Source organism: Pteropus alecto, unplaced genomic scaffold (assembly GCF_000325575.1).
Source record: "Pteropus alecto unplaced genomic scaffold, ASM32557v1 scaffold95, whole genome shotgun sequence".
NCBI lineage: Eukaryota > Metazoa > Chordata > Mammalia > Chiroptera > Pteropodidae > Pteropus > Pteropus alecto.
Window position 1 is genome coordinate 21175525 of NW_006441071.1, and position 27745 is coordinate 21203269.

Genomic DNA, 27745 nt, shown 5'->3' on the forward strand with positions numbered 1-27745 from the left:
GTAATGAACACTTGAAAGTTGCTACGAGAATACATCTTCAAAAGTCTTCATCACAAGAAAAAAAATTATAATTATGTATGGTAATGGATGTTAACTTATTGTGGTGATCATTCTGCAATATATTACAAATACTGAATTATGTTGAATCTCTGAAACTGTTGTAAATAATACTGTGTGCCAGTTATACCTGGATTAAAAAAAAATGAAGCAAAGACAGAAGATAGGAGAAAGATCACAAAGGACACTGTACATATCCTGAAGAGTTTAGGTTACTAGAAAGCTAGGCTTTTAGGCAGGAAGTCTGACAGGAACAGATTTGCATGTTGGCAAGATCACTCTGCTGGTAATATGGAGAACTGAAAAGGGCATGGAGGGTTAGAGATAACTTGAAGGTAGGGATACCCTTAAGGAAACTACTGCAGTAATCCAAGGAAGCAATGATTAGGGCCTAGACTAAGGTACTAGCATGAGGTTAGTCTCAACTGACATTTCTGGTTGTCACGGCTGGGGAAGTACTACTGGAATCTAGTAGGTAGAAGCCAGAGATGCTGCTAACAATCCTACAGTGTACAGGACAACCCTCCCCATCCCCAAATGAAGAATGATCCAGTCTCAAATGTCGATAGTGCCACAATTGAGAAACGCTGAGATAGAAAGAGAATCAAGAGCTATTAAGGAGCTTTAGGAGATAGAACTTGCAGACTGACTTGGTACAGATGGTAAGTATGAAGAGGAGTGAAGTAAATCTCTCTCCTAAAGGTCTTCTGATTGTGAGAATTTGAGATGGAACAGACAAAGCATGGGGGAAGCATAGGGATCATTTTCTTGAGAAACATGGATTTGGAAGTATTTGTGCTACATCCAATTTGGACATAGTGGTTTGAAGCATAAGAGAGATAACTGGACCAGAGATTCAGACTAGGAATTGAAAGAGTAAAAGAAGCCATGGGATTGGGCAGGAGTAATATGAAATAAGGGATGAGTACATGGCATAAAAAGTGACGAATACTAAATAGATATCTATATTTAATACTAAATAGATGCCAATATTTAAGGAAAAATCGACTCTGAGATAATTATTATATTTTAAATTCTTTAACTTATACATGGAAAGGACTTATTGGAAAGTATTAACCTTCCAAATAACTCTTGTTAAGGACTGTATTTCTCCATTGTTCCAATTCTCAAAATCGTTTTAGAAACTCTGTGGTAAGAAGAGTGGAAGCTCTCCTAACTGATCCCCCTTAACCAACATGCCCCATTACCTCTGATGTTCACAGGCCTTGCCCTAGCACGTCTACTCTTATCAAATAGTATGCTTACCAAGGGCTGATTTTATTTTTTCCAGGCAGTTATAATTATGGTTATTACTAACTCAGTAAAATATTAATGAACTAATAAAATAAATGTTTAAAAGGAAAGTTAAAGTCAAATAGCTTTGGAAATACACAAAACCTTACCATAACTGAGTAACTGGGATCAAAAATTTTAATCACATAAATACAGTCAGATTAATGCTAAGTATAAACTGATTCAGTGCAAGCCTATAGACTAGTTAGGCATTCAAGGGGTTGGATCTGGGATGTAAGTCTGACTCTGCCATATGTAAGGTCCAGGGCCTCTCTGCTTAATCAAGACTCAGTTTCTTAAACAATAAAATAGCAATAATGTCATTTCAACATAGAATCATTTTGAGATTACGCGAGGTATTTATAAGTGGCCTAACCCACAGTGAGCAAACACCCAGTAGGTAATGCTATCTTTCAATCATTCCTTAGGAAAAGAAATAAACACTTTTCTGTTAAAGAAGACCCAAGGTTTGAGATAATTGTATCCATTTTGATTACATTTTACAGCTAAGCTGCTCTCTCATCTGTCCTATGGAGTTCTAAAGAAAGTTTGGAAAAGGTCTACTACCCACAGGCTTAGTCCTAGTGGCAAAATCTCTGGTAAAGTAGAATCATTAAAATAAAGAGCAGGTGACTGAACCTACCAACAAAACAAAACCAATCCTGAAGGCTAGATACTCAAACAATGTATATCTGACTTTTATATAGTATATTAACCCTCATATCTTTCTTAACGTGAATTATATATCTCACTAAAAAAGACAGGCATGTTTTATCTTGATGTTATCATTATTCTCCCTTTAAAGAAAGAGGATAAAACTGGCAATTTCCCTGAGTCTTGATGGGAGAGACCATGTCATATTCATCATTTGATTTCCAGCACCTAGCAGTAAGATATAGTAAAGAAGTTTTTTGCATATATGAAATATTTCTATTCTTTCTTAAACTCAAGAGAGTCACAAAAGTTATCATACGTACTGGGAGGAGCTTCCATAGAAAAGATAAGTGCTTTCTCTCAAATTACTGAAAGAAAAAAAGAACACTTTCCTCTTAACAAGGTTGTCATAAAGTGGGGGTTAGGGAAAATCAGGTAATGATTATCATCAGATTAATAATTAGTACTCTTTGAAATTATGACTGCTGTGAGACTAACTTAGTATGAATATATAACTTTTGGGGCTTCCACTGCTTTTGGAAGAACTAGCTAGAATTGGAGGAACTTTGTCATTAATTAGGATGTAGTCCAAAGGAAACTGCAGAGGTTTTAAAATTTGTACAATATAATTTTCATGAAGATTTGGTACTGTGAAGTTACCAAATGTAGAATATCTATAAGTATTCAGATTAATGTGTAAAATCCTAATAAATACTGAGGAACTTACCTAGATTTATCCAAATTCCACCTGGCTTGAGTATTTTCCATATTGTGTCAATGTAATCAATTACATTGTGGGCTGTGTCTATGAAGAAACAGGTAGCAATACAGTCCCAGGTATCTATTCAAGGAAAATCAAATTACTACATTTGTAATGTTATTTTGACTTTTAATTGCATAAATATGCCGGTTACCTCTTATAGAATATTAATATCTAACTGCAGGAATATAGAAGCTAAACTTTTCCAATCAACTACTATAATCAAGGTAGCCAAATAATCCTTTATAAGATACTTTGCAATGCGTAAATGTTTTTATTAATAATTTGATAATCAATTTAAAAATCATTTTGATAACCTACATCACTATATTTCTTTACCAAATGATGTTTTATGATTGATTCAACTTCTAGCCTTCACTTAAAATCAGTGAAAATGAAATAGTCATTTGAATTTTAAATTGTGATTTCAACTAGTGTTAACAAACAATTCTGAAAGGTTTCAGAAAGACTAGACTTGTTCGCAACTGAAAACAAATGGCATCAAAATACTTAAACATCCACCAGTTCTTTGGAGACTTGCTAGTGAAAATGAGAGATGGCAGCAATAAGAAAAAGTGGGTAGGAACCCAACGGAGAACACTGTCTCTTGGAGATTGTGGGCTGGCACAAGGAGAGACTAAATGAATTGAAGGTGGGTGTCTCTGTATATGCTGGTACAATAAAAGTACTTTCATAGTACAGGTTTCCCAAATGTCAGAGTTCAGAGAAAAATAAACAAAACCTTTACTATCTTGTTACTTTCCTGCTCCAATCCCTCCAAGGCTTTCCACCTCTCTCAGAGTACAATTCAAAGTCCTTGCCTACACCAAATCCTCTCCTACCCAATCTGCCACCACTGCACCCACCACTAACTACACCCCAGCCAAACAACAGCCCAACCTACTCTCTTGCTCTTCCTTGAGCAGAACAAGTGCCCTTCTAACTCCCTAATCTTCCTTCCCTTGCCAATCCCTCTGTCTACAACATTTTCCCCCAAATATCTGAATGGCTTGCCTGTTCCCTTTTTTGAGGTTCTATGCTCAGCATTTTTAAAGTTCTGTTCTTAGAAAGGCCTTCCCTGATAGCTATATAAAATAGCAGCCCTTCCCCCAATCCTTATTACCCTCTTTACCCTGCCCTAGTTTTCTTCCTCACAATTTTAATTTGTTATTGCCTTTCTCTCCCTACTAGAATACGTAAGGTTCCCTGTGTACAGGGATTTGTTTTGCTTATTGCTCTTACCAATGCCTAGAACAAACTTGCTACTTACCAGGTGCTCAACAAATACTTGTTAAATGAATGATTTGCTGACCTCATTACTATCTTCCTTTCTCCAATGCCGAGCCGAATTTCTTCACTAGTTTGCAAGGCTGAAGTCTAAACTTCATCGCTTGATTATAAAGGTCCTCCACAATCTGGAACCAACCTACTTCTCTAGTCATATGTCTCATTAAATCCACAGATCAACCTGTCTTTCCCTTCCAGTCAGGTTGTTCTACCAGTCCCGATTACCTTATTCATTTGTATCTCTGTACCTCTACCTGCCTGGAATGCCATTCCTCCTTATCCTTCAAGTTACAGCATCTCCACAAATAACTCCCTTCTCGCACTAACTTACTTTCAACTTTATTACATTCGTTAAATCATTTGAACTTTATTTACACGTTGTCTTATATTAAAAGACCCAGTAGAGTCTAAATTCCTTAATTTTGGGATCTTCTATTTCTTTATATTTCCTATCACTGCCTTATATATGACTTTTAAAATATTCTAAATTGTCACTAATGTATACCTCGTAGTGTACCATCAAATTGAATGACAAAACTTTGGCTTAGAATAAAATTAGCTTATTAAATTTAGAATAAAGGACAAGACCTTTAAAATGCTTGCTTTGGACTTACTGCATTCTGAGTATATCTCCTGAAAATCTCCTGCTGTCATAGAAAAGTTAGAACCAGGAGGAAGACTGTGGGGGTCAACATCAGGGAAAAAGATGGGTCGAATCTGATCAGCTGACCTCCGGTTATTGCTAAACTGATGGATCCAGGGATAAAGCTTATATTTATTAATTTCAGAACATCTGCAAAATATGAGCATAAAATTCAGTGTTAACTAAATATTTTACCAAGAAAATCTACTTTAAACACTAAAATACAATCTGTTTGAAGGTTTACTTATATAATTAATATTTTAAATGTTACCACTACACCCCACCCAATTATCTGAAAATGCACATACACATGCAGATGAGTAACTAATCATGAATTAAAAGACAGAAAAAAAAAAAACTGAAGTAAATTCAGAGATATAAATGTGTTGTTCATTCAGAGTTTTAAAAATATATTTCCAAACTTCAAACTCTAGTTAAAAACCGTCCAAGTAGTTTTTCAAAAATGGCATGGGTGTTGCTTGCTACCTATCTTTTTTATCTTCTCATCATCTCCTAACTCATACTGCCACCAAGACAACATATTTAAATAGGCAGCTATTTATTTTTTTCTCTAACACATCTCTCCTAGCTTTAAAAATAACAATTCTTGTCCACCATTTACTAAAAGAGGCCACAGAAGTTCTGAGAGATCTTTCCAACTCAGTCACGTGAGCTTACTTGGCCATTTTGTAAGAATATGATCACAGTAAAAAAGTTATGTTTGCTGCACTGCACTTTTACTTCACTGAAGAAACAAAAGAGTGAAGAAGTTTAAGGAACAATGAGAAAATACTCCTTACTGGATCCTATTTAGACCTAAAATTCTGCACAGAAATCATTTCAGTTTCATGGAATGCCAAATCACTTTCTAAAGTCACCCATCCTATTCAAAATTCAGTTAACTAGGCAATTGATTAAAGTGATGATTGTATAAGCAAATTGATTTTAAGATATATTTGATATATATCATAATTAAACACTATGTACTTATCTTCAAATTCAGAATTGTTCAAAAATAGGTAAGTCAATCTGATTCTGAGAAATTACTATTTCTAGCAAAAAGTAAATTAAATACCTGTTGAGTACAAAGTTGGAAGAAAAGAGCATAAAAAAACTCCATTCATTTCCTTGACAAGCATAACCTAGCATAGCTATTTCCCAGGCCAGTCTTCCTAGTCCAGCACCAGGTACCAGAATATTTACTTTAGATGGATCCCTGAAATGAAATAAGGCAATTATGTCCAACCCCTTAAAGGAAAAAAACAAACAAAAACAAAAAACAACAAAAAAAAAAATGAAATCCACATTAACAACTAAAAACTTAGATATTTAATAATAAGCTCAGTTGAGACTCTGACTACTTAAAATTGAGAAGTACTTCTAAATATCAATGAAAAATAAAAGTATAAGGAATTATCATATGTTCAGATATTGGGTGAGGGTTTTATCCCCAAAGTATTATTTTTCAGAAAATATGTAGTCACCTTAGATCTGAAGACTTATGAAGACACTCATATTCCTAGTAGCTGTCACCTGAACAACTGTCTTAGGAAGACAAATTATCTCAAAGGGATCCCAATACATACGAAGAGATTGAACAAAATTATTTTATCATCTGAGACAGTAAAACAAAATTTAATTTTATTTCTAAATTCTATATTTAATACGATTTATGTAAATAAATATATATAAATTTTAATGTGTCAGGTCTATCTTTAAAAGCTTGTATTTCAGTTGGCATAGAGAGGGGATAATCTCATGGGGAAAATGAGGAACTGTCTTCTAATTGAGCATATACGATAGCAAATATATCACAACCAGGAGCACAACCAAACTGTTCTCCACTTATAAGCATCACTCTACCATCACAAATTCCTTTTGCTATAAAATCTATTCCACTTTCAAACTGCTAAAAATTAGCCTTATCAAATCAAAGACCTTTCTCTGGACTTCTGGCAAATCAATATAACCCTAAGGAAACTAAAATGGCATTCCTACAGAAAACCAAAGAAAAAAATGTGTGTATCAACTGTCATGACAATTAAAAATGAATTTCAATATTGTCTGTATCCACCAAATTTAGTTCATAAACCAAATCCAATTTCCAAATCTATTCCTATGCGTAATTCTTTATCTTTAAACTACAGGGTCTTTTTAAGTTTGGCGTGTTCCTAACAGGCTCTTTACTAGCAGCCCTATGATAATCTTTGCATTTCCCAGTTTGAAATGAAAAACAAACATAACTATGGGGCTTTTGAAAATTCAGTCTGCAAATATAGTAACATGGGAATTTGCCCAGGATTATTTAGTCTTAACATATGAAGCATGTATCTGAATAAAAACCTTAATAATTAATTTAGCTTGTTTCACTGTTGAATTGTATATATACAATAAGGTGTAAACTAAAATTTTTAAAAATGATTTCTAACAAATAGGCTTATTATGATTAGCAGGACATTCTATAATGCTTGATAAGGGCAAACTAATGTCAGGGTGCCATATAATAGTTTTCGCTGAAATAAAATGCTTTCTTCTCATTCTAGATTATAGATAATGTGTATATGTATGTGTGTGTGCGTGTGCGAGCACTTTAATTTTTAATGAAGAGAATGAGTACATCCTCTCACCTTGTTCAGGCCTACCTATATCGGTTATCTAACAAAAACGTATGAAAGTTTAGTATTAGAATTTGAAAAACTTCTAGCTATAGAACTCTGTGCTACCCCTTTTATAAAGTGGTATGGCACTGCACCCAGGTCTCTCTCTTTCTTTTTCCATTCCCAGCAGACACACCAAAAACCCCTTCTCTCCAGAACTACTTCTTTCCTTTTTTCAGTTCCCATTTGCCCAATCCAAACATGCATTTTTCCCATGTGCCTGTTGTCAGCTTAGAATTTTTCTAAAAATCAAAGTAATGCGACCAAAAGTAGGATTTGCAAGTAAATCCAGAGTACTTAAATCTTTACATAAAAATAACACTAATAATTTCTGAATGGCTGATAATCTGAGTAAAAAAATTACTGTGGCAAACAACCTAAATGAAATCATGGTAGCATTATTGAGTCAAAAAGCCCATTTCGAAAGCTGACATTATATGATTCCATTTATGACAGTCTCGAGAACATACTATAGTGATAGATCAGCAGTTACCATAGGTAAAGGGTGAGGAGAGTGTGTCACCACAAAGGGAAAGACGAATGTTTTTGGAGGGGTGATGAAAATTCTGTATCCTCTTGGTAGTTACAAAACTCCATGTGTATAGTTCTGTAAAATTTCACAGAACTATACACTAAAAAAAGGTAAATTTTACTGTATGTTAATTAAAACAAAAAATACCATGCAGACATTAAGAACCATGTTAACCTTAAGGTAAAATTTTTTTAAGAATAGTATCAACTATTATTTTGTTAACCTAAGGAAAGTTAACTTTATTACTGCTATTATCAAATTCTCTCTTACTAACCAGGGCCATAGAACCCTATACCCCCACCTTGTGGTAGAAAGTTTCTGGATAAAACTGTTATGAGAAGGTTGTAATGGAGCCATGAAATGCAGAATACATCAAGGCCCTATTTTCAGAGTTAGCAGAGAGTATAGATGTACCGATTATTTGTATTTTGACAAAAAAAGAGACATCAAAACTCTCCAGAATTGAAAAAATGATCAAGAATTAACAACAAATAGGCAAGATGGAGGGAATTTTTCCCTAAATCTTTGTTCTTAGCTAGATTTTTTTTCAGTTGGGTCTTTATACAAGGCATATTAACAGAGTAACAGAAAGTCCATCTAATTATAATGTATGTGAAACTAAGGCAACCTAAAAAGTTTCTGCTATGGATCCTTATAAAGTCTAGGACATTTCTATGAAGGTATTTCTGTGGAGAAAAAGAGAAATATAAATCTAAGTACAGACCTAGAAGGCGAACTGATTTTAAACCCAGTTAAAACTTAGAAAACCAGGAATAGAGGCATATAATTAATATATGGCTCAATAATCAGATATTGTCTGCTGGAGATTACTAGCAAAAATAAGTAAACAAGTTTACCTAGTTTTTAAGGCGTAACTATGGAGAAGCAGTGTATTTACTACAAATATAACACTCCTGGACAATAGTCGGAAAAGTCTCAATAGTTTATTCCAGACAAGTAAGAATGAAGAAAGGGTACATTTGTAAGGACAGAACAGAGAGCCACTGTGTCACAGTGTGTCTAAAGAGGCTATGGATCACGTTTGCACCACCCTTTGCATTCCACCTATCTTACCAACAGTAAATATTGAGAGGTTTCCTTTATTGGACACAGAATGATTTTTACATTGCAGTCACAGATTAGCTAATTCCAAAACAAAATACTTTCTCTTGTGTCAACATGACACTTAGCTGACCCCTGGTGGTAGGAGTATGTACTACCTTCAAGCATCAAAAGGGTTCAGTTCTGATCACAGCAGTTCACTGTCCAATTAGTAAAAGTCACTAATCACTTGTGGATAGCTACTGAATACTTAAACTGTGGCAAGTCTTAATTGAGATGCGCTGGAAGAGTAAAATAATACCAGATTTCAAAGACTTAGCATAAAAAAAGGAATGTATACTGGGTTACTAAAGAATATTATTAACTTCATCTGATTCTGTTTACCTCTTTATGTAGCTACTAGAAAACTTAACGTATATATATGGCTTGAATTACATTTCTATTGATCAGAGTTGGTCCATACAGAGATATGGGTAAAAAAAAAAAAAAAGTTGTGAAATGACATCACAAACCATTAGATGAACTTTTAAAATATACTAAACAACACAATATATGTACGTTTATGGCTATATGAGCATACTGTTAATGCAGAAAGGTTAAGATTAGAGTAACAAACAAATTCATGTTAATTGTTTTCTCTGGAGAGAAGAATGTGCTCTGAACATGGTTTGCTGGGCAGTTTCAACTGTATCTGAAATGTTTCTTTAAAAAATGCAAAAGAATCTTTATAACAAAAATTTGAAGTTTAATAGAACTAGGTGTTGAAAAATTTTTTCAAAGTAGAAGAAAATGGTTAGGAATCAGAATTAGTATTTAGCCCCTTCAAAAATATGACCCCAACTTACCTTACTCCCAACAAAGAACTCCACACATCAGCCTAACAACTTCTCACCAATTCCATAGAACATTTTCTCACCTTAATCTTTAGAGCTCCTACACATCCATAGAAACGTAGTTTAAATTATCACCTTATCTAGAAAGTCTTTCTCAAATATCCCAGGCAAAGCTTGAACTCATTTCTCAATGCTTTCAGTACTTCATTCACATGTTACAGTTTATGCAAGTTCTTCACTTTGCTTCTTTCATTTAATACAGTAGTCAGTAACTGTGACCCACAGGTCAGTCATCTGTTTTTGTAAATTAGTATTGGAACACAGTCATGCCTATTCATTTATCTACTATCTATGGCAGCATTCCAATGACAGTAGAACTGAGCAGTTCCCAGAGATCACAGTGCCTGCAAAGCCTAAAATATTCACTAGCTGGCCCTTTAAGTAAAAGTTTACCAACGATGATCTAAGACATCTTGAACCTCTTACCCTATCAGTACATAGAACTTTCTTAATCTGTTTTATGACTGAAAAAGTATACCATTTCATGATTGTATAATAATGTATCAAAATCCACTAATTAAGGGCATTTAGATTGTTTCCTGTCTTTAGTTAATATGTTAATACTAACACCCTTAGCATAAATAATTTTACAATAGGCAGGCATGTATCTGTAGAAAGCTTCTCCAAAATTGAATTACAAGAGTCAAAAAATATATTTCATTGTTCTTAAATATTACCAAGTTGCCTCCATAAAAATTTTACTAATTTATTCTTCTGTCAGCAACATGTTTCTTCGTATTTTCAGTAATAGTTATAGAACTTCTAAATCTTTACAATGTAGTAAGTGAAAAATGGCATCTGAGTGTGGTTTTTACATTTGAATTTTCTTAGGAGATTGAGCATCTTTTCTTTTTCTGTGAACTGTCTACTTATATTATTTTTTCTACTAAGTTATCAGTCTTGAATTGTTTGTCCACTCTGAATTTGTAAGCACTTGAAACCTTGGATTGTACGAGCTTTGAGATCTTGATTTGAAGGAAACCTGAACTATGTATCTGTCTTTGATCTAAGAGGGCTTTCAAGATGAGGGAGAAATCTATTTTCAGTCTCTATGCTACTCTTACTTTTTGACAGTCTACATTTCCTCCATTTTCTTTTTTAAAATGGTTTATTTAGCTAAAATAATTCTTTTATAAATTATAGCTTATATTCTTTATTTTAAGTGGAAAAATGCTTCTTTAAAGCTCAGCATATTTTTTCCTTATGCCCAGTTATATAAAAGAAAAAATATATTCAATATAGTCAGTAGTATACCAGGATCTTCTTGGAGTGCTAAGACATAAATTGAATGTTAGACAAAGACAACAGATTTTCATCCCACAAACAAAATATCACTTCAAATACTTCCAAAATAGAAAGGGTTAATGAAATTAAGATTTTCACAAGTTTTCAGGATTTCTATACAGCAATTTTCAGGATTCATGAGAATGATTCTGTATGGTTCTGATTTGTCATTTCAGTTAGGACTCAAACTTAAAAATCTCTCTTTCATTAGCAACTATAAACTTTATAGCACTAAATTCTTAAGCTAATAACTACTGAAGTGTTTTCAGTGCAATTAAAAAAGCATTTGCTTCTGTAACAAATAGACCCCAATACAAACATTAATCTGTGACTTCAAAGCTGCTTGTGCTTGCAGACCAGGCATTTAAAAATTCTAAACAAGAACAAATTGGACAAATTGATAAGACAAATGTGTTTTCATAGGAAAAATATTTTAATAATTAAGTTATTATTAGTTAATTCTATACATATTTAAGGAATTAGTTAACTCTATACATATTTAAGGAAACTATCTCTTATAGACAGCTCAATTAGAAAAGGCCTTTATTGAAATTTCGGTAAGAAAAGAACACAAAAGGCTAGCTGACATAAATTCTGAGTCAATCCAGCCTGAATGTAAAGACATCAAATGTTTGCTATGGCACAAAGAGGATCCTGGAAATTTACCTGAGTTCCAAACTTGATCAGGATTTACCTGGAATCAACCTGGATTCTGAAGGGCTATAATTTTGTCCCTTTTCTAGGACTTGGAGTTTACTTTTTATGGCAAAATTATCACTTTAATATGGACACAGACTTTACTGTGTTTTATTAGCTTTATTTTTTAAGGTTTTTTGATGGCTCATCTTATCTACTATAAAGAAACCAATCTAAATTCAACAGGAAAAACAAGTGACATGCGAAGAAATGTGTAACTTTCCCATGGGTTCAAGAATAGCAAAACAAGAGTTTGATATTTCGGCACACTTCATTTAAAGTTTAGTTGTCCCTGTCCACTTTTATAACACTGATTACTTTCAGAGAAGTAAAATGGGTGGCTGGGTAACACCTAGGGGAAGGAGACTTTATCCTTTGAAATTCTGAACCCTGTGAAATATTTTACCTGTTCACAAGAAAAAACATTTAATTTTTCTCTTATGTCTTACTTTTCAGAAACTTTTTGAATTTTGAAAAATACCTGAACTTTATGTTTCCAGAAGCTTATTTTTCTACTATTTTTCTACTATTACCAATTATTTTATGGAACAGAGCACTGAATATACACATTGAGAGAGAGTACCAGCTAGAAACTTTAAGGATATCATACTCCTTTGAAGCAACAATGTTTATAAAAGTTCCAAAACCTTGAAACATCTTTAAAATTTGTGAAAAATGAGGAAATATAAGAGATTAGATCAAAATTCTAACAGTTGTAGAACAGTTATTGTAAGACCATTAGTAAATAACAATTAACTGTAGCACTTATTAAGGTAAACACAGATAGCCTTTAAGAACTGTATAATTTTTAGTTATTCCAACTTAAGCCATGAGTCCTCAAAACAAGTCTTACTGAGGAAGATTTCATATTTTATAAAGAAGAATTAAAAGCAGATTTCAACGTTGCCACCTCAATATTCCATGGGCAAAAGGTAAAGATCCCTTCTAACAAAGAAAAATCCTGGACCAGATTGTTTCACTGGTGAATTCTACTAAACATTTAAAGAATAATAAACACTAATTCTTCTCAAACTTTCAGAAAAAACTGAAGGAGTATGAAGAGGAGAGAACACTTCCTAATTTATTCTATGAGGTCAGGATTATCCTCATACCAAAGTCAGATAAGGCATCAGAAGAAAAAAAAAATTTCACAAGAATTTTTACAAAAGAAAAAAGATGTATATCCCTTATATGTATAAAAGTAAAAATCCTCAACAAAATATTATCAAATTGAACCCAAGAACATATTAAAAGGATTATTCGCCATGATTAAGTGGAATTTATCTCAGTAATGCAAAGGTGGTTCAACATAAAGAAATCAATCAATGTAATAAAAAAAACAATCATTTGTTTGGCACATAAAAGGCATCTGACAAAAATGCAACATCTTTCATGATAAAAACCCTCAGGACAGTAGGAATAAAGGGAAAATTCCTCAATATGATAAAGGGTATTTATGAAAACCCACAGCTAACTTCATGCTCAATGAGCAATCCCAAAAGGAAATTAAGAAAGCAATTCCATTTACGATAGCATCTAAAAGAATTAAATACTTAAGAATAAATCTAACCAAGGAGGTGAAAAACTTGTACACTATAAACTATAAAACACTGCTGAAAGATATTAAAGAAAAGTTAAATAAATGGAAGCACATCCTTATTCATTGATAGAAAGATTTAACATTGTTAAGATGTCACACTGTCCAAAACAATCTACACATTCAACACAATTCCTAACAGCATTCCAGTAGCCTTTTGCACAGAAAGGAAAAGCTGATACTAAAATTGATATGGAATTGCAAGGGGCCCCAAATAGCCAAAATAATCTTGAAAAAGAATAAATTGTAGGACTCACACTTCCTGACTTCAAAATTTACAAAGTTACAGAGATTTAAACAGTATGGTACTGGCATAAGGGCAGATGCATAGACCAATGGAATAGAATACAGAGCCTGAAAATAAACCCTCACCTATATGGTCAATTGATTTTCAACAACAGCACCAAGATGATTCAATGGGACAGGACAGTCTTTTTAACAGATAGTGCTGGGAAAACTGGCTATCCCTATTTGAAAGAATGAAGTTAGACCTCACTTTACACCATATACAAAAATTAACTCAAAATTAATCAAAGACCTAAACTTAAGAACTAAAACTATCAGAAGAAACTATTGGGGAAAATCTTCATGACATTGACTTTGGCAATGGTTTCATAGATATGACATGAAAAGTACAGTCAGCAACAAAAAAATAAACTGGATTTCACCAAAATTATAAAATTTTGTACATTAAAGGACAGTCTCAAGAAAGTAAAAAGGCAACCTACAGAATGAGAGAAAGTATTTACAAATCATGTATCTGACAAGGGATTAATACATGCAAAAAGAAGAGTTAAAGATCATACAATCTCATCTATGACAAACCATCTTCGATCCAGACATAATAAAGAGTATCAAAAGCATGAAGAAAAGACAGTATTCTATAAAAAATTAGAAGCCCCAACCATACTGTGTCCTCACTAATAAACAAATACAAAATGCATTAAAAAGTCCATGTACACTAAAAATGTAAATTAAATGCTTGTAAGATGAGTACTATATATGTCAAGCAGTTCCAGTACTTGAAGTATTTGAAATCTGTCTAGCTCTGAAGCCTATGAATAAAATTCTTACTAGAAAAACATGTCACTAAAAAAGTCCTAAATTGTATCTGCAGTGTATAAGAAAAAAAAGGCAATGAATTATTACTTATACTACTCCTGAATCTTGTGCATTAGATATTTGAACATGCAGAAATAAGCAAGGGTCTTTTTTTTTACATTTGATAACATGGCTTAAATAACAATAAATTCAATTGTGCTTCCAACATTACTCCTTACCAAACTATTTCTGGGTCTCACACTCAGAACACTGTTTAATCAAGAAATATTTATGTCAGTAAAGTGTCGTCAATGAAGGAATAAAAATAGTGAAAGCTTTAAGTAATCACAAGTATATAATGAAACTCTTACCCCTTCAGTGTTTTCAGAAGATATTTATATCACAAAATACCAAAAATTATTATCTACAAGCATAAAGAAATACAGTGAGTGATTTTTATGACTCTTATTCAGCTAAAGACCACCTACATGGCACATACACATACAGGTATTCAAACAAGGTAGATTAGCAGCCATTGCATGTCTAAAAGCTGGCTAAACAACAACAAAAAAAACCTCAATTGTTAATTCTTGCAGATGACAATACCAATATACCAATGGTTTCCTGTAGACACAGTAGTTCATTTACTGCTAAAGAAGTAACTATATATCTATGCCTTGAGAGTCTGAGTATTTCTTAATACTGCAAAGATTTCCTATTAATCTATTGTAGTAGAGCTGCTAAAATCAATGTGCATGAAGTGAAAGGTGAGATGCAGATGAAAACTTTACAATGCCACATTTCTAGATATAGGTTTACGGACAAATTTTTAAGTGATTGTTTGAAGTGATTAAGTGATTGTATTAACACATAAGAAGAACATTAGATATTAAAAACACTTAAGAGATTCACTCAACTCCCCATAGTAGTGGCTTGCCAGAAAACAAGGAAGGCCTTTTTTCTGGTTATCAATATTATTTAATTCAGTTTCTACTGTTCCATTACATACATTGTCTGAGCATTCAATAAAAAAAATCATGAGACATGCAAAGCAGCAAAAAATGTGACCCATGACAGGAAGCCTTCAACAGAGGTGGCCCACAAAGAGCACATATGTTAGATAGAATCGTGAGACAGAAATTTTTGAATAACCATTAAAAATATGTTAAAGAATCAAGGGGAAAAGGCAAATCACATGTACGAATAGGAAACTTCAGCAGCAAGAACACACATACACACGAAAATATATACGTGGAAGTGCTAGAATTTTTTTTAAATGTGATTATCAGAAATAAAGAAGCTTCAATGAGTCTATCAACAGACCAGCATAATAAATAATCAGTGAAGTTCAAGCAAAGTCAATAGAAATTATCCAAACTAAAATATAAAAAGAGTTAGGGGTCAGGGACAATATGGAAAAAGAGTTATCTGAAACCCAAGACAATATCAAACTGTTTAATATATGTACATGCATCTGGAATCCCAGGAGAGAAAGAAATAGAGAAAAGGGTAGGAGATACATCTGGAAAGAGAAGAGCAATGAACATTTGATTTGGTGTTATATATCTACTCAGACCCTCAAAAGCAAAGCAAACCCCAAGCAGGATAAAGACAAAGAAAACCATGTCTAGGCACTTTATATTCAAACTGCTGACAAACAAAGGTGGGGAGTGGGATGAAGGGAATAAGGAGCACCTATTTAATGAGTATGAGGTTTATTTTGGGTTGATGAAAATGTTTCAGAACTATGTAGAGGTGATGGATGCACAACATTGTGAATGTACTTAACACCACTAAATTGTTGACTTTAAAATGGTTACCTTTTTATGTGCATTTCATCGTCTTAATTTTTAAAAATGAGGAAAAAGACATGTATAATTCTAAAAACAAGATACAAAATGGCCCTTAAACATACAAAGATATTCAATCAACTTCTCTCATAATGAGAGAAATGCAAATTAAAATTATTCCAAGATATAATTTCCCACCAATTAGACTGACAAAAGTTCAAATACTTGATAATATAATATGTTTGGCAAGGCTATGCTGTGAGTAAACAGGCACTTTCATACATTGCTAGTAGGAAGGTAAAACAGTACAACTCTCATAGTAGGGTATATGGCAAAAACTGTGGCAGACAGACACTAAAGTGACCCCCACCTTCTGCTGTCACATCACTTTATAATTTCCTCCCTTTGAGTGTGTGCAGAACCTATGAGCTGCTTCTAACGAACAGATGTCACACCTATGATTATGTTACATTATGTAAGACTCTATTTGGCGCCTGCTTGCTCTACATTGTCGTGCTGGCTTGATGAAGTGGCCATTTGTGAAAGCCCACAGTCAACAAGAAGCCAGGGCCTGAAACAACAATGAAATAAATTCTGCCAACAATATGAATGAGCTTGGAAGTAGATACTTCCACAGCCGAGCCTGTAAATGAGAACACAGCCCAGCAGACATCTTGATTGCAGCCTTATAAGACTATACACAGAGAACTTAGTTAAGCCTTGCCCAGACTTCTGACCCACGGAAACCATGAAATGTGTGTTGTTTTCAGCAATTAAATTTGTGGTAATTTGTTATGCAGCAATGGATAACTAGTACACAAACCATACTACACACACATTTACCATCCAAATGCAGCAATCCCACACCTAAGAATTTTCACTAAAGATATATTTCCAACAATACAAAGATACATAGGCTTAAGATTATTAACTGTAGCATTATTTATCATCATAAGATACTGCCAACTACTTAAATAACCAAATATAGGAGATTGGTTGAAATACTCTGAAGCTGTAAAAAAAAAAAAAAGACCTAGGAAGAATATTTCCATGAACTGAGAATTGATATGTAGCTATTTCTAGGATGTATTGTTAAGTGAAGAACTGATATGTAGCTATTTCCATGAACTGAGAACTAATATGTAGCTATTTCTAGGATGTATTGTTAAGTGAAAAAAGCAAAGTGCAAAATAAAATATACAGTATGCTACATTTTGTGTACGAAAAGGGGGGTACTTAAAAATATGTATCTATTTACTTTCATAAAAAACAAAAACAAGAAGGATAAACAAGAAATCAGTGATATTGATTACCTACACGTGGTGTGGGATTGAGGATGGAGGGTAAGATGGGGTATAGAAGGAATAGGGTTTTGCCTACTTAATAGTCGTCCCCAAATCAAAAAATAAAAATATATTGACAAGGATGAGGTGGGGACCAGGATCACAAGATCCTAGAACTGAAAGCAAGCAGAAACAAATAAACCTCAATGTACTGAATTTCCAATAAAAGACAACCACACTGAGGGTGAGAAGGTTGAAGGGGAGCTAAAATAAATAAATAAAATGTGAAGAATATTTTTATCAAATACTTCTGGTTTAGGAAGAAAAATAATGGCTAGCTAATCCTGAACTCCTTTGGGTAGTTTTGTTTTTTTTTTCATAGTGGTATGGATGTAGCAATTCTGAAACCATTTTATTTTTATTATAGGATTGAGTAAATAAGTAAATGTATTGATGTTGTCAGAAGCCAGGGTCCTCACTGTGGAAAAAAGCAGACAGATATAGAGAATGAAGGAAGCCAAGGAAAAACCCAGTGGGGTTGGATGAATTGGAGGTATCAGTGTAACCTCATGATTTTGTGTGTGTGTTCTCTCCACAGAGAGGCCCAGAAGCAATGACATCTTATTAACAATGAACATGCCTAGTGCCAGATCTTGGTTTCTATACACAATTCTGCATTAAAAGGAACCAGGTCCTTAAAAAGTATTCCCCATTCCAGGACTGAACTAGGGTAGATACAAGATGTGACTGAAACATCTTACTGTGCCAGAAAGTAAGGAAGTGCTCAAAAAAAAAAAAAAAAAAAAGACTGGACCACGGCATGCCAAAAGGACATAGGAGCCAATTGAAAGCATTCCTGTTGGCTAAATCTGAGGCAATGTGAAAACAAAATAAAAAAACAACAATAATGGATTATAACTGTTGAATATAACTGAATAAAATGGGAACCATGAGTCCATCCTGATAATAGATATATTGACATAGTAGAATGCTGACTGATAATTGTAGTGTTAGAAAATCACCATTCCACAATCATCATAGCATAGGTTAGTTCATGCAAGAATCATCAATGAGCGATAATTCTAAGAGGGAAAAGGTGTGAGAAGTAGCAGGATATTAACTGCATGGTCTCAAAGTGTCTCCCCAGAAACTGCTTATTAGTTTCAAGAACAGAACTAAACAGTAGGGAAACCAAATAACATCTTGATTGGGTGATCAAAATTAAAATCATCAATGATGGGCTGACAGACATTGTATGTCACAGTATCCTGAAAAGGAAACATCAATTATATATTATTTTGACAGGGGACATATAGTCTAAATGTAATCATGAAGAAATGTCAGACAAAACACATATTATTTTGACAGGGGACATATAGTCTAAATGTAATCATGAAGAAATGTCAGACAATGTCAAACTGTGGAACAGTCTATAAAATAACTTCCTTACATTCTTCAAAACTATGAAGTCATAAAGTCAAAAAAAGGCCAAAGAACTATTCTAGATTAAAAGACTAAGACATTACGATCAAATGTAACACAGTACTCTGGATTGGATTCTAGACTGGACAAAAAAAATGAGTGTTACAAAGGACATTATCAAGATAATTTATAAAACTTGAATATAGACTGTAAATTAGAAAACAGTATTCAGTTAAATTTCTTTAATTTGGTGTTTATGTAAGAAAATATCGTTATGTAAGAGAATATCATTATTCTGAAGTTTAAAGCAGCAAAAAACAAGATATACATAAACTACTCTTAAATGGCTTAATAATTGTGTATATATATTTAATGTATATGTATATACTAAACATACACATGAAGTGAGAGAAGGAAGGAGAGAGGGAAACAGGTAAAGGAAATAATAAAGCAAATGTAAAATGTTAAGAATTGACGAATTTAGTATATGGGAGCTATCTGTATAATTCATACAACTTATTTGTAATTTTGAAGTTATTCTGAAATAGTTTGTTTTTTTTTTTTTTTTAAAGAGAGGAAGAATACACACACACAAGTATTGAAATTTCTGGAAGTATATACCAAACTTAGAGATGTTAATCATTAAGGAGGGGAAAGAGATGAGGAAAAGAAGCCTCTCTACAAAGACCTTTTAAATGACAGACTAAACTCCATTCAGTGGTTCTCTTTAAACATACAGTCTCTAAGTCAGGGGTTCCTAACCTGAGATCCATGAACCCAAGGGGTCTATGGAGAGAAATCACTGGATCTAAGAAGGTGATAAGAAAAACAAAATTACATTTTAATTTCATTAACTTTTAACTGATATTTTTTCTTCAATTATAAATGTGGGCAACAAACAACAGTAGTTTTAGAAATACTTGTGACTTAATCACCAAACAAACCACATATATTTTAACTTCTTATTAGCTGTCGAGATTCTCAAAATAATATACATACCATTCAGTATTTTCAAAACACAATAACACTTGCTGCTAGATTTTATTTAATATGATACATGATAAAAAGCAGATTATATCACAAATTTGCTTTTTAAGTATTTTGATAACTATATTTCAAAATGACTGGTTTCTTCATAATCCTATGTATTTTATCTTAAACATTTACAAATGTTATTCTGAAAAGCAGATTATGGGCTTTAGACTACTCAAGGTTTTCATGACATAAAAAAGTGAAGAATCTCTGTTCTAAGCTATCAATCCTTCATGTGCTTACAAATATGTCATGAGGAAAATTAAAAGTTTGCAGTTTTTGCTCTGCCATAAAGCAAATTATAAAAAGACATCACTGATAATGAACATCCAATCTAACCACATTATGTAATTTCTAGATAATTTCCCGTAAATGCTAGAGCAAAAATTATTCGAAACATTAACTGCAACCTCACACAAAGCACCCCAAAACAAATATAAAACCACACACTCACACATGAAAAGAATAAAGGCACACAGCAACCATAAAAATGAATCAAGACTATGAAATGTCTCAGATATCTTAAATAAACTGGTTAAAAACAAGATACTATTTACCATCTCTCTTTTGGAAAATTTTTTAAAATTTCTTTAATGATTGGCTGATAGCAGGCATCCCTTTCTGCTTTCCCAGTTTCACACCAGTCTCTCACAAACTGTTTCAAAGTGGATTTTAACTTATCCATATCGAATGTAGATGCTGGCATAATCTTTCCATTGCCCTGTTTATAAAAGAGAAATCAATTAGTTCCTGAGAAATCAATGTTGAATATGGTTAAACAGACATGCTACTAAGGGGCTATATAGGTGGGTTAGTGGATAAATCACTGGCCTCTCACCTCAACCGGGGTTCGAGTGCAGCTTGAGATCCTAAATGAAAAGAGTGTGGTGGTCTCACTTCTACCCTCAATAGATTATGGTCCATTAATCATGAAACTACCATATAATTAAACACTCTTTACTCAGGAGAGGACCAGCACTGAGCTGCTATGGAGACCGAACATTCTCTCTCTAAGAGAGAAAAGAAAGTCCCTCCAGGTCATTGATGAGGCAGCATGGAGAGGCTCACACTGGAGTGGCCCAACTGTATCTATCCTGTGGATACAAAAAGAGGACTTCAGTTTCTATTACTGCCAGTCCCTTGAGATTCATAAGTGAAAATAATTTCTTAAAATAAAAGATGATTATCGACAGATACCAGATACTGAGTTTAGCAAGGGAAATTAATTTTATGTAGCTAGTAAAGTTGTTACAAAAATTTAAGTCACAAACTCTATGTGCCAGAACAGTATTTGAAAGTGTATCAAAATGCCAAAGATTATTTTAGTAGTCTTAGAAAAAAAAATTAGTGAACAAATTCAGTTTCTGGTATACTGTTCTACTAAGTCCAATCAAATGACTGAACACATAAGTGAAAACATGCCCTGAGTAGCGCAAATGACCCATGCAAACTTATAAAAATGAAATCGAGAAAGATACAGACATTAAAATATAGAGGTTAAGCCCTAAAATAAAAAATAGAACAAACTTTTACATACGTCTTCTCCATATTCTTTATTTTCAAACATATGTATGCAATCATTCACAATGGTCAGTAGTATTTCTTGATTATGATCAATGCATTTCCGGATCTTGTCCAAATGAAAAAGAAACTGAGGAAGTAGTTTCTGTTGATTAGCTGGAAGTGATCGAAATTGTCTTTCTGTCCGGTTCACTCGCTCATGCATACTGGTGCTAAAATAAAACATAAAAGGAGTTTTTTAAATTGGCAAAAAATTCTCAGAAGAGGCCAATCTTATTTTAAGGTTGTCTTTCTGTACAATTATTTCCATATAATGTTGGATACTGTCCTGTCGCAACCTTTTTGTTTCTTAAAAGATACCTACTTAGAAAATTTTGCTTCTACCTTATTACAAGTTCTCTAAGCAACCAAAAGATAACTGTTTATAACTAGTAAACATCAGGACCAATTAAAAGAAAAGAGAAAGATAAACAGAATTGGTGTACAAAGTTATTTTTAAGATTTCGATTTCCAAACTTAAAATTTTCAGCAAAACCAGCTGAATGTTATAGGGTTCATCAAGTAATAGAATGCTGCTCTGAAATTACTTTAGAATATATATAAAATGTGTTTTGAAATTAACTAAGATCCAACATAAGTTGAATTTTTCAAAATATCATAATTTTATATACTGCAAAGGTAGTAAAAAATGAAAAATGGAAATTTTATGCCATTTTACATGACAATATTCACACTTTGCATTCTAAAATTACCAAATAACTCTAAAGGTCACACTGGGGACTACCTATTTATAAATTTCAAAAGAACATCATTTTTAAAAGTTAACTATTACATTCACAATGAAATGCAATTTTATTTCAATCAGATGGGCAAAATTTAAAAGTCTGTCTATATGAAATGTTGGTAAAAATGTAGAATAGTTAGAATATGTATATGTTGACTGATAGTGGTTGCGTAAATTAGGACAACCACTGTGGAAAATAATGTAGCATTACCTAGGAAAGCTTAATGTGCACACTTTCTATGACCAAGCAATTATACTCCCAAACATATATTCAAGAAACTCTTGCAAATGGTCACTATGAAATGTGAACAATCTTCATCACATCATTGTCATAAATAACAAATAAAAAATCTGGAAACAACCCAAAAATCCATCACCAGTAGACTGAACAAAGAAAGCACAGTATAGCCATACAATGGGATTTAGTTAAATTAATAAATTATAGCTACACACAATAACTTGGATAAAGCTCAGGAATATAAATATTTCCTGAAAAATCAAGTTGCAGAAAAATACATAATATATAATTCCATTTTATATAAAAACAAATAATATATTATAGGGACTGAACATATGTAGAAAAACTACTAGGATAGCAAGGAAATGAAAATTCAGGAAAGTAATTTCTTTGGGGAAAAAGGGATAAGATAATGTTCTTTTTTAAAACTGTGTGGTAGATTCATGGATGTTCACTGTATCATTCTTTACAATTTACATATATTAACAAATAAATGTTTCTTTTAATGTTCTTTGGCATTTTCTCAGTATTAAACTTAAAAATACTTTTTCATTTGGTTGCCTGTATCTCTATCTAAATAATTCTCATTTTTACTTTATAGCAAATTACTCTCTAATTTCTGAACAGTGGTATTTTAAAAATGTCTCAAATACTTCATTCGCCATACCAAAATTGTTCATTGTTTATCTGAAATTCAAATTTAATTGGGCATCCTGAATTTTTAGCTGGCAATCCTAACCATGCAAAGATCTTATATCTATGGTGTAGTAAAAAGACCATAGATTTTGGAGTTAAATAAAGCTATGTGTGAATCTTGGCCTAACCACAAATTAAATATATAATTTTGGCAAGTTGAACTACCTGACTCTCACTTTCCACATCTGTAAACAGTGATAATTCAGGGCTGTTTTGGGAGGTAAATAAAATAAAGATAATAATAACTACTGATAAACAAATGAAAAAAGAAGTTCTGAAGAAGTTTCTGACAAAACTTAAGCAAAAAACTAGACATGTTTTCAGAAGCTTGCATGTAGTGATGTTCTAGGGGGTCTTAAAGGCAATGTGAAAAGATAAGCTGGCAGCGGCTGTATTGATGTTTGCCTTTTCTCTCCTTCGGTTTATAATAGTGAGCTCTGGAGTCAAATAGATCTGGATTGAAATCCAGGTTATGCCACCTATTTGCTATGTGACCCTTGGCAAATTACTTCTTTTCTCTGTAAAACATAACAACAGTGATGATTATGATTACAGAATCTATCATTTGTTGAGATTTAGTAAATGCCAGGCACTAAATCAAGTCACATAACATAGATTATTCTGAAAAATCTCCAGTTCCAGTCAAGATGGCAGAGTAGGTAAACACTGTGCTTGCTTCCTCTTACAACCACATCAAAATTACACTACAGAAAAACCACCACTGGAAATTACCAAAGTCTAGCTGAACAAAGGTGCTATAACTGGGGACACAGAGGAGGCCACCTCAAGAAGACTGGTAGGAGGGCAACTGGTATGAGGGGCAGAGACAAGGAACGGGCTGGTCCCACACCTGGATGGGGTGGTTGAGAATCGGGAGGGATTTCTCAGCTGTGAAGTTCCCCACAAGGAGAGAAGGGTCCTAGCCCCTCACCAGGCTCCCCAACCCAGGGTTCCAGTGCTGGGAAGAAAAGTTCCCACAACTTCCATCTGTGAAAACCAGCAGAGATTGTGGCTGAGAGAGACGAGGGGTGGCTTAAGTCACAGACATTGCTCTTAAGGGGCCTGCATGCAAACTTATGCGCTGACAGTTCACTTGCTCTGAGCTCTAGCACTGGGGCAACACATTGAAGGCACCAGGTACATATGAAGAGAAACTGAGTTCTCTGGCTTCAGGGTGAGGGGTAACTTCCTCCCAGACAGAAGTGCAGGCAGAATCCATTGTCTCTTTGTTGAACCCTCCCAACTCCTGGCATGCAGACACAGGAGGCCACCATATCTGTCTCCATCAACCTGACTAACACTGGTTGCCCTACCCTGGTAATTCCAAGACCCCACCCCACCCAACTTTTGGGTCCACCCAAGCCACCTCCAGAGGCTTTTCCAGACACTTGGCTCATACTGTGGACTTTCCTAAAATCTCTCAAAGGTTCATAAAACCCAAACAAGCAGCATCTGGCCTTAGCACTCCTTGTACCTCTTGCAGAGCAGCCCCAAGGCCAGTGCCAGTCACAGCCGACCTTGGTTCACAGCTTGGCCTCTCAAGGTACCTCTAAGCGCAGCATGGGTGCTGGCCATCTGCTGATGCTTGGTGACTCTTGCCAGGTAGCCCCAAGCAGGGCACAGGCTACAGCTGAACTTGGCCTGCATTGGGGCCTTTCCCAAACTGGGCAAGCCCTGGAGCCCTACTAAAACAAATCCTGCTCTATAGGGTCAACCTCTCACTGGCCAGTCCTCACAACCAATCAGCCCAACAGTCAATCCTTCCTGTTGACATGCAAACAGCAACCAAGTCTCAACAGGAGGGCAAATACAACCCATACAAGGGACATACTTGGGGCACCTGGCTCAGGTGATCAGTTAAGGTCACTCTCCTAAGTCTGGGAGAGACAGCAGCCCTACCTAATATATAGAAACAAACACAGGCAGGCAGCCGACATGGAGAGGCAAAGAATCATGTCCCACATGAAAGATCAGATCAAAGTTCCAGAAAAAGAACTAAAGAAAAAGGAGACAAGCAATCGACCAGATGCAGAATTCAAAACACTAGTTATAAGGATACTCAATGAACTTAGAAGAGTAGATGAATTCAGTGAGAACTTTAACACAGAGACAAAAAACATAAAAATGGAGATAGAAAACACAAAAAAGAACCAAGCAGAAATGAAGAATACATTAGAGGGAATGAACAATAGATTATAGAAAGCAGAGGATTAAATCAATGATTTAGAAGATTGTAGAAAACAATCAGAACAGCAATAAGAAAAAAGAACACAAAAAATCGAGGACAATTTAAGGAGCCTCTGGGACAACATCAAGCGTACCATGATTTGCATCATAGGGACCAGAAGGAGAAGAGAGTGTGCAAGGAATTGAAAACTTATTTAAAGAATTAACAACAGAAAACTTCCCTAACCTGGCTAAGGAAGTAGACATACAAGCCAAGAAGCACAAAGAGTCCCAAACAGGCCCACACAAAGACACATCATAATTAAAATTCCAGAGGATAAAGACAAAGAGAGAATCTTAAATGCAGCTCCCTATAAGGGAGCTCCCATAAAGCTGTCAGCTGATTTCTCAACAGAAACTTTGCAGGCCAAAAGGGATTGGCATGAAATATTCAAAGTGATGAAAAGCAAGGACCTACAACAAAGATGACTCTACCCACCAAAGCTATCATTTAGAATCCAAGGACAGATAAAGAGCTTCTCAGACAAGGAAAAGCAAAAATTCAACACCAAACTAGTATTACAAGAAATGTCAGAGGGACTTAAGAAGAAGAAAACGGATAAAAAATATGAATAATAAAATGGCAATAACTACATATCTGTCAATAATTGCTTTAAATGTGAATAGATTAAATGCTCCAATCAAAAGACAGGGTGAGTAAATGGTTAAGAAAACAAGACACTTACACACACTGCCTACAAGAGATTCACTTAAGATCGAAAGACACACACAAAGAGATGAAAAAAGATATTTCATGAAGATGGAAACAAACAAACAAAAAGGCTGGGGTGGCAAAACTTATACCAGACAAAACAGACTTTAAAACAAACGCTATAACGAGAGTAATCCCACTTCTGGGTATTTATCCAAAGAAACCAAAAACACTACCTTGAAGAGATTTGTGAATCCATATATTCATGGTAGCATTATTTACAATAGTCAAGATATGAAGGCAACCTGGATGTCCATCAATGGATAAATGGATAATGAAGAAGTGGTACATATATACAATGAACTATTACTCAGCCATAAAAAGAATGAAATCTTGCCACCTGCAACAACATAGATGGATCTAGAGGATACTGGGCTTGAGTGGAGTAAGTCAGACACAGAAAGACAAAAGCCATGAGATTTCACTCACATGTGGAATCTAAAGAACAAAACAAACAAACACGACAGAAACAAACTCATAGAGACAGAGAACATTTTGATGGCTGCCAGATGGGAGTGGTGGTGGGGGTGGTGAAAAAGGGGAAGAGATTAAGAAGTACAAATTGGTAGTTACAAAATAATCATGGGGATGTAAAGTATAGCATAAGGAATAGAGTCAATAATATTGTAATAACTATGTATGGTGTCAGATAGGGTTATCAGGGTGATCACTATGTAAATTATATAAATATCTAATGATTACACTGTACACCTGAAACTAATACAATATTGTATACCAACTGTAATTGAAAAAAAAAATTATTTAAAAAATATCTCCATAAAACCCTATGACATAGGTACCATTATACTCCTCTTTGTATCCAATGGGGTTTCACCAAAAATGTAACAAAATAATGCATACAAAATACTTAGTCCAGTGCCTGAAAACAAAGGAACCAGTCAAATATAGTAGTTATATCTGATTTGTAAAATTAGTATGTTCACAGTGAAAATATGAAAAATGCAGAAAAGTAAAAGTATTCAAGGGAAAAAAGCTACTAATAATCCCTCCTCTAAAAGCAACTATTTTTAGCTTTGGGGGATGTAGAATAGCAGATCAATTGGAAGTGGTTTGGTATGGAAAATCTCAGGCCCTACCCAAGACCTACTAAAATATAATCTGTTTTTTTGCAAGACCTCCAAATGATTGACATGCACATTAAAGTCTTAAAAGCACTTGTAATTCTTCATCCCTGTTAAAGGAGTTTTCCTAGGCCTGAGAAAAGTTTTCAAATGACTATATGACAAATGACTATAATGACTGTTCATCGTTTCATCTTCTGCAACCAAAATTTTCTCAAATATTGGGCATCTAGATATTTCACTTGTCTATGTGATAAACTGTGTTAAAATCTTTTTTTTTTTAATTACCACAAATTCCCCAAAGAAGAGTTACTAGGACAGAAAGTGTAAATATTTTTAAGACTCTTGATACAAACTGATTTTCAGAAAGATTGTATCAATTTACATTCCTAGCAGTAGATTATGACTCTGAAAGCACTAAACTGGCCATAATGTTAGACAAACAGCAGCATTGCAATAGTTTACAATTCACTGTCAACAGGGTTAAATAGTCTTTTAGTACT

The 27745-nt window shown here is 34.0% G+C and overlaps 1 protein-coding gene across 2 annotated transcripts in view; it reads right to left on the reverse strand.

Annotated features, from left to right (window-relative positions):
- The window catches only part of CARNMT1 (carnosine N-methyltransferase 1), a 49476-nt gene that overhangs the window by 16929 nt on the left and 4802 nt on the right, over positions 1–27745 (reverse strand). For both annotated transcript variants that reach the window (XM_025051400.1, XM_006918446.3), the window contains exons 2-6: positions 21521–21716; positions 20541–20704; positions 5770–5910; positions 4666–4844; positions 2732–2845 (exon numbers count right to left, since the gene is read on the reverse strand). In XM_025051400.1, the coding sequence (XP_024907168.1) occupies positions 2732–2845; positions 4666–4844; positions 5770–5910; positions 20541–20704; positions 21521–21716 (794 nt within the window). The remainder of the gene's footprint in view (positions 1–2731; positions 2846–4665; positions 4845–5769; positions 5911–20540; positions 20705–21520; positions 21717–27745) is intronic.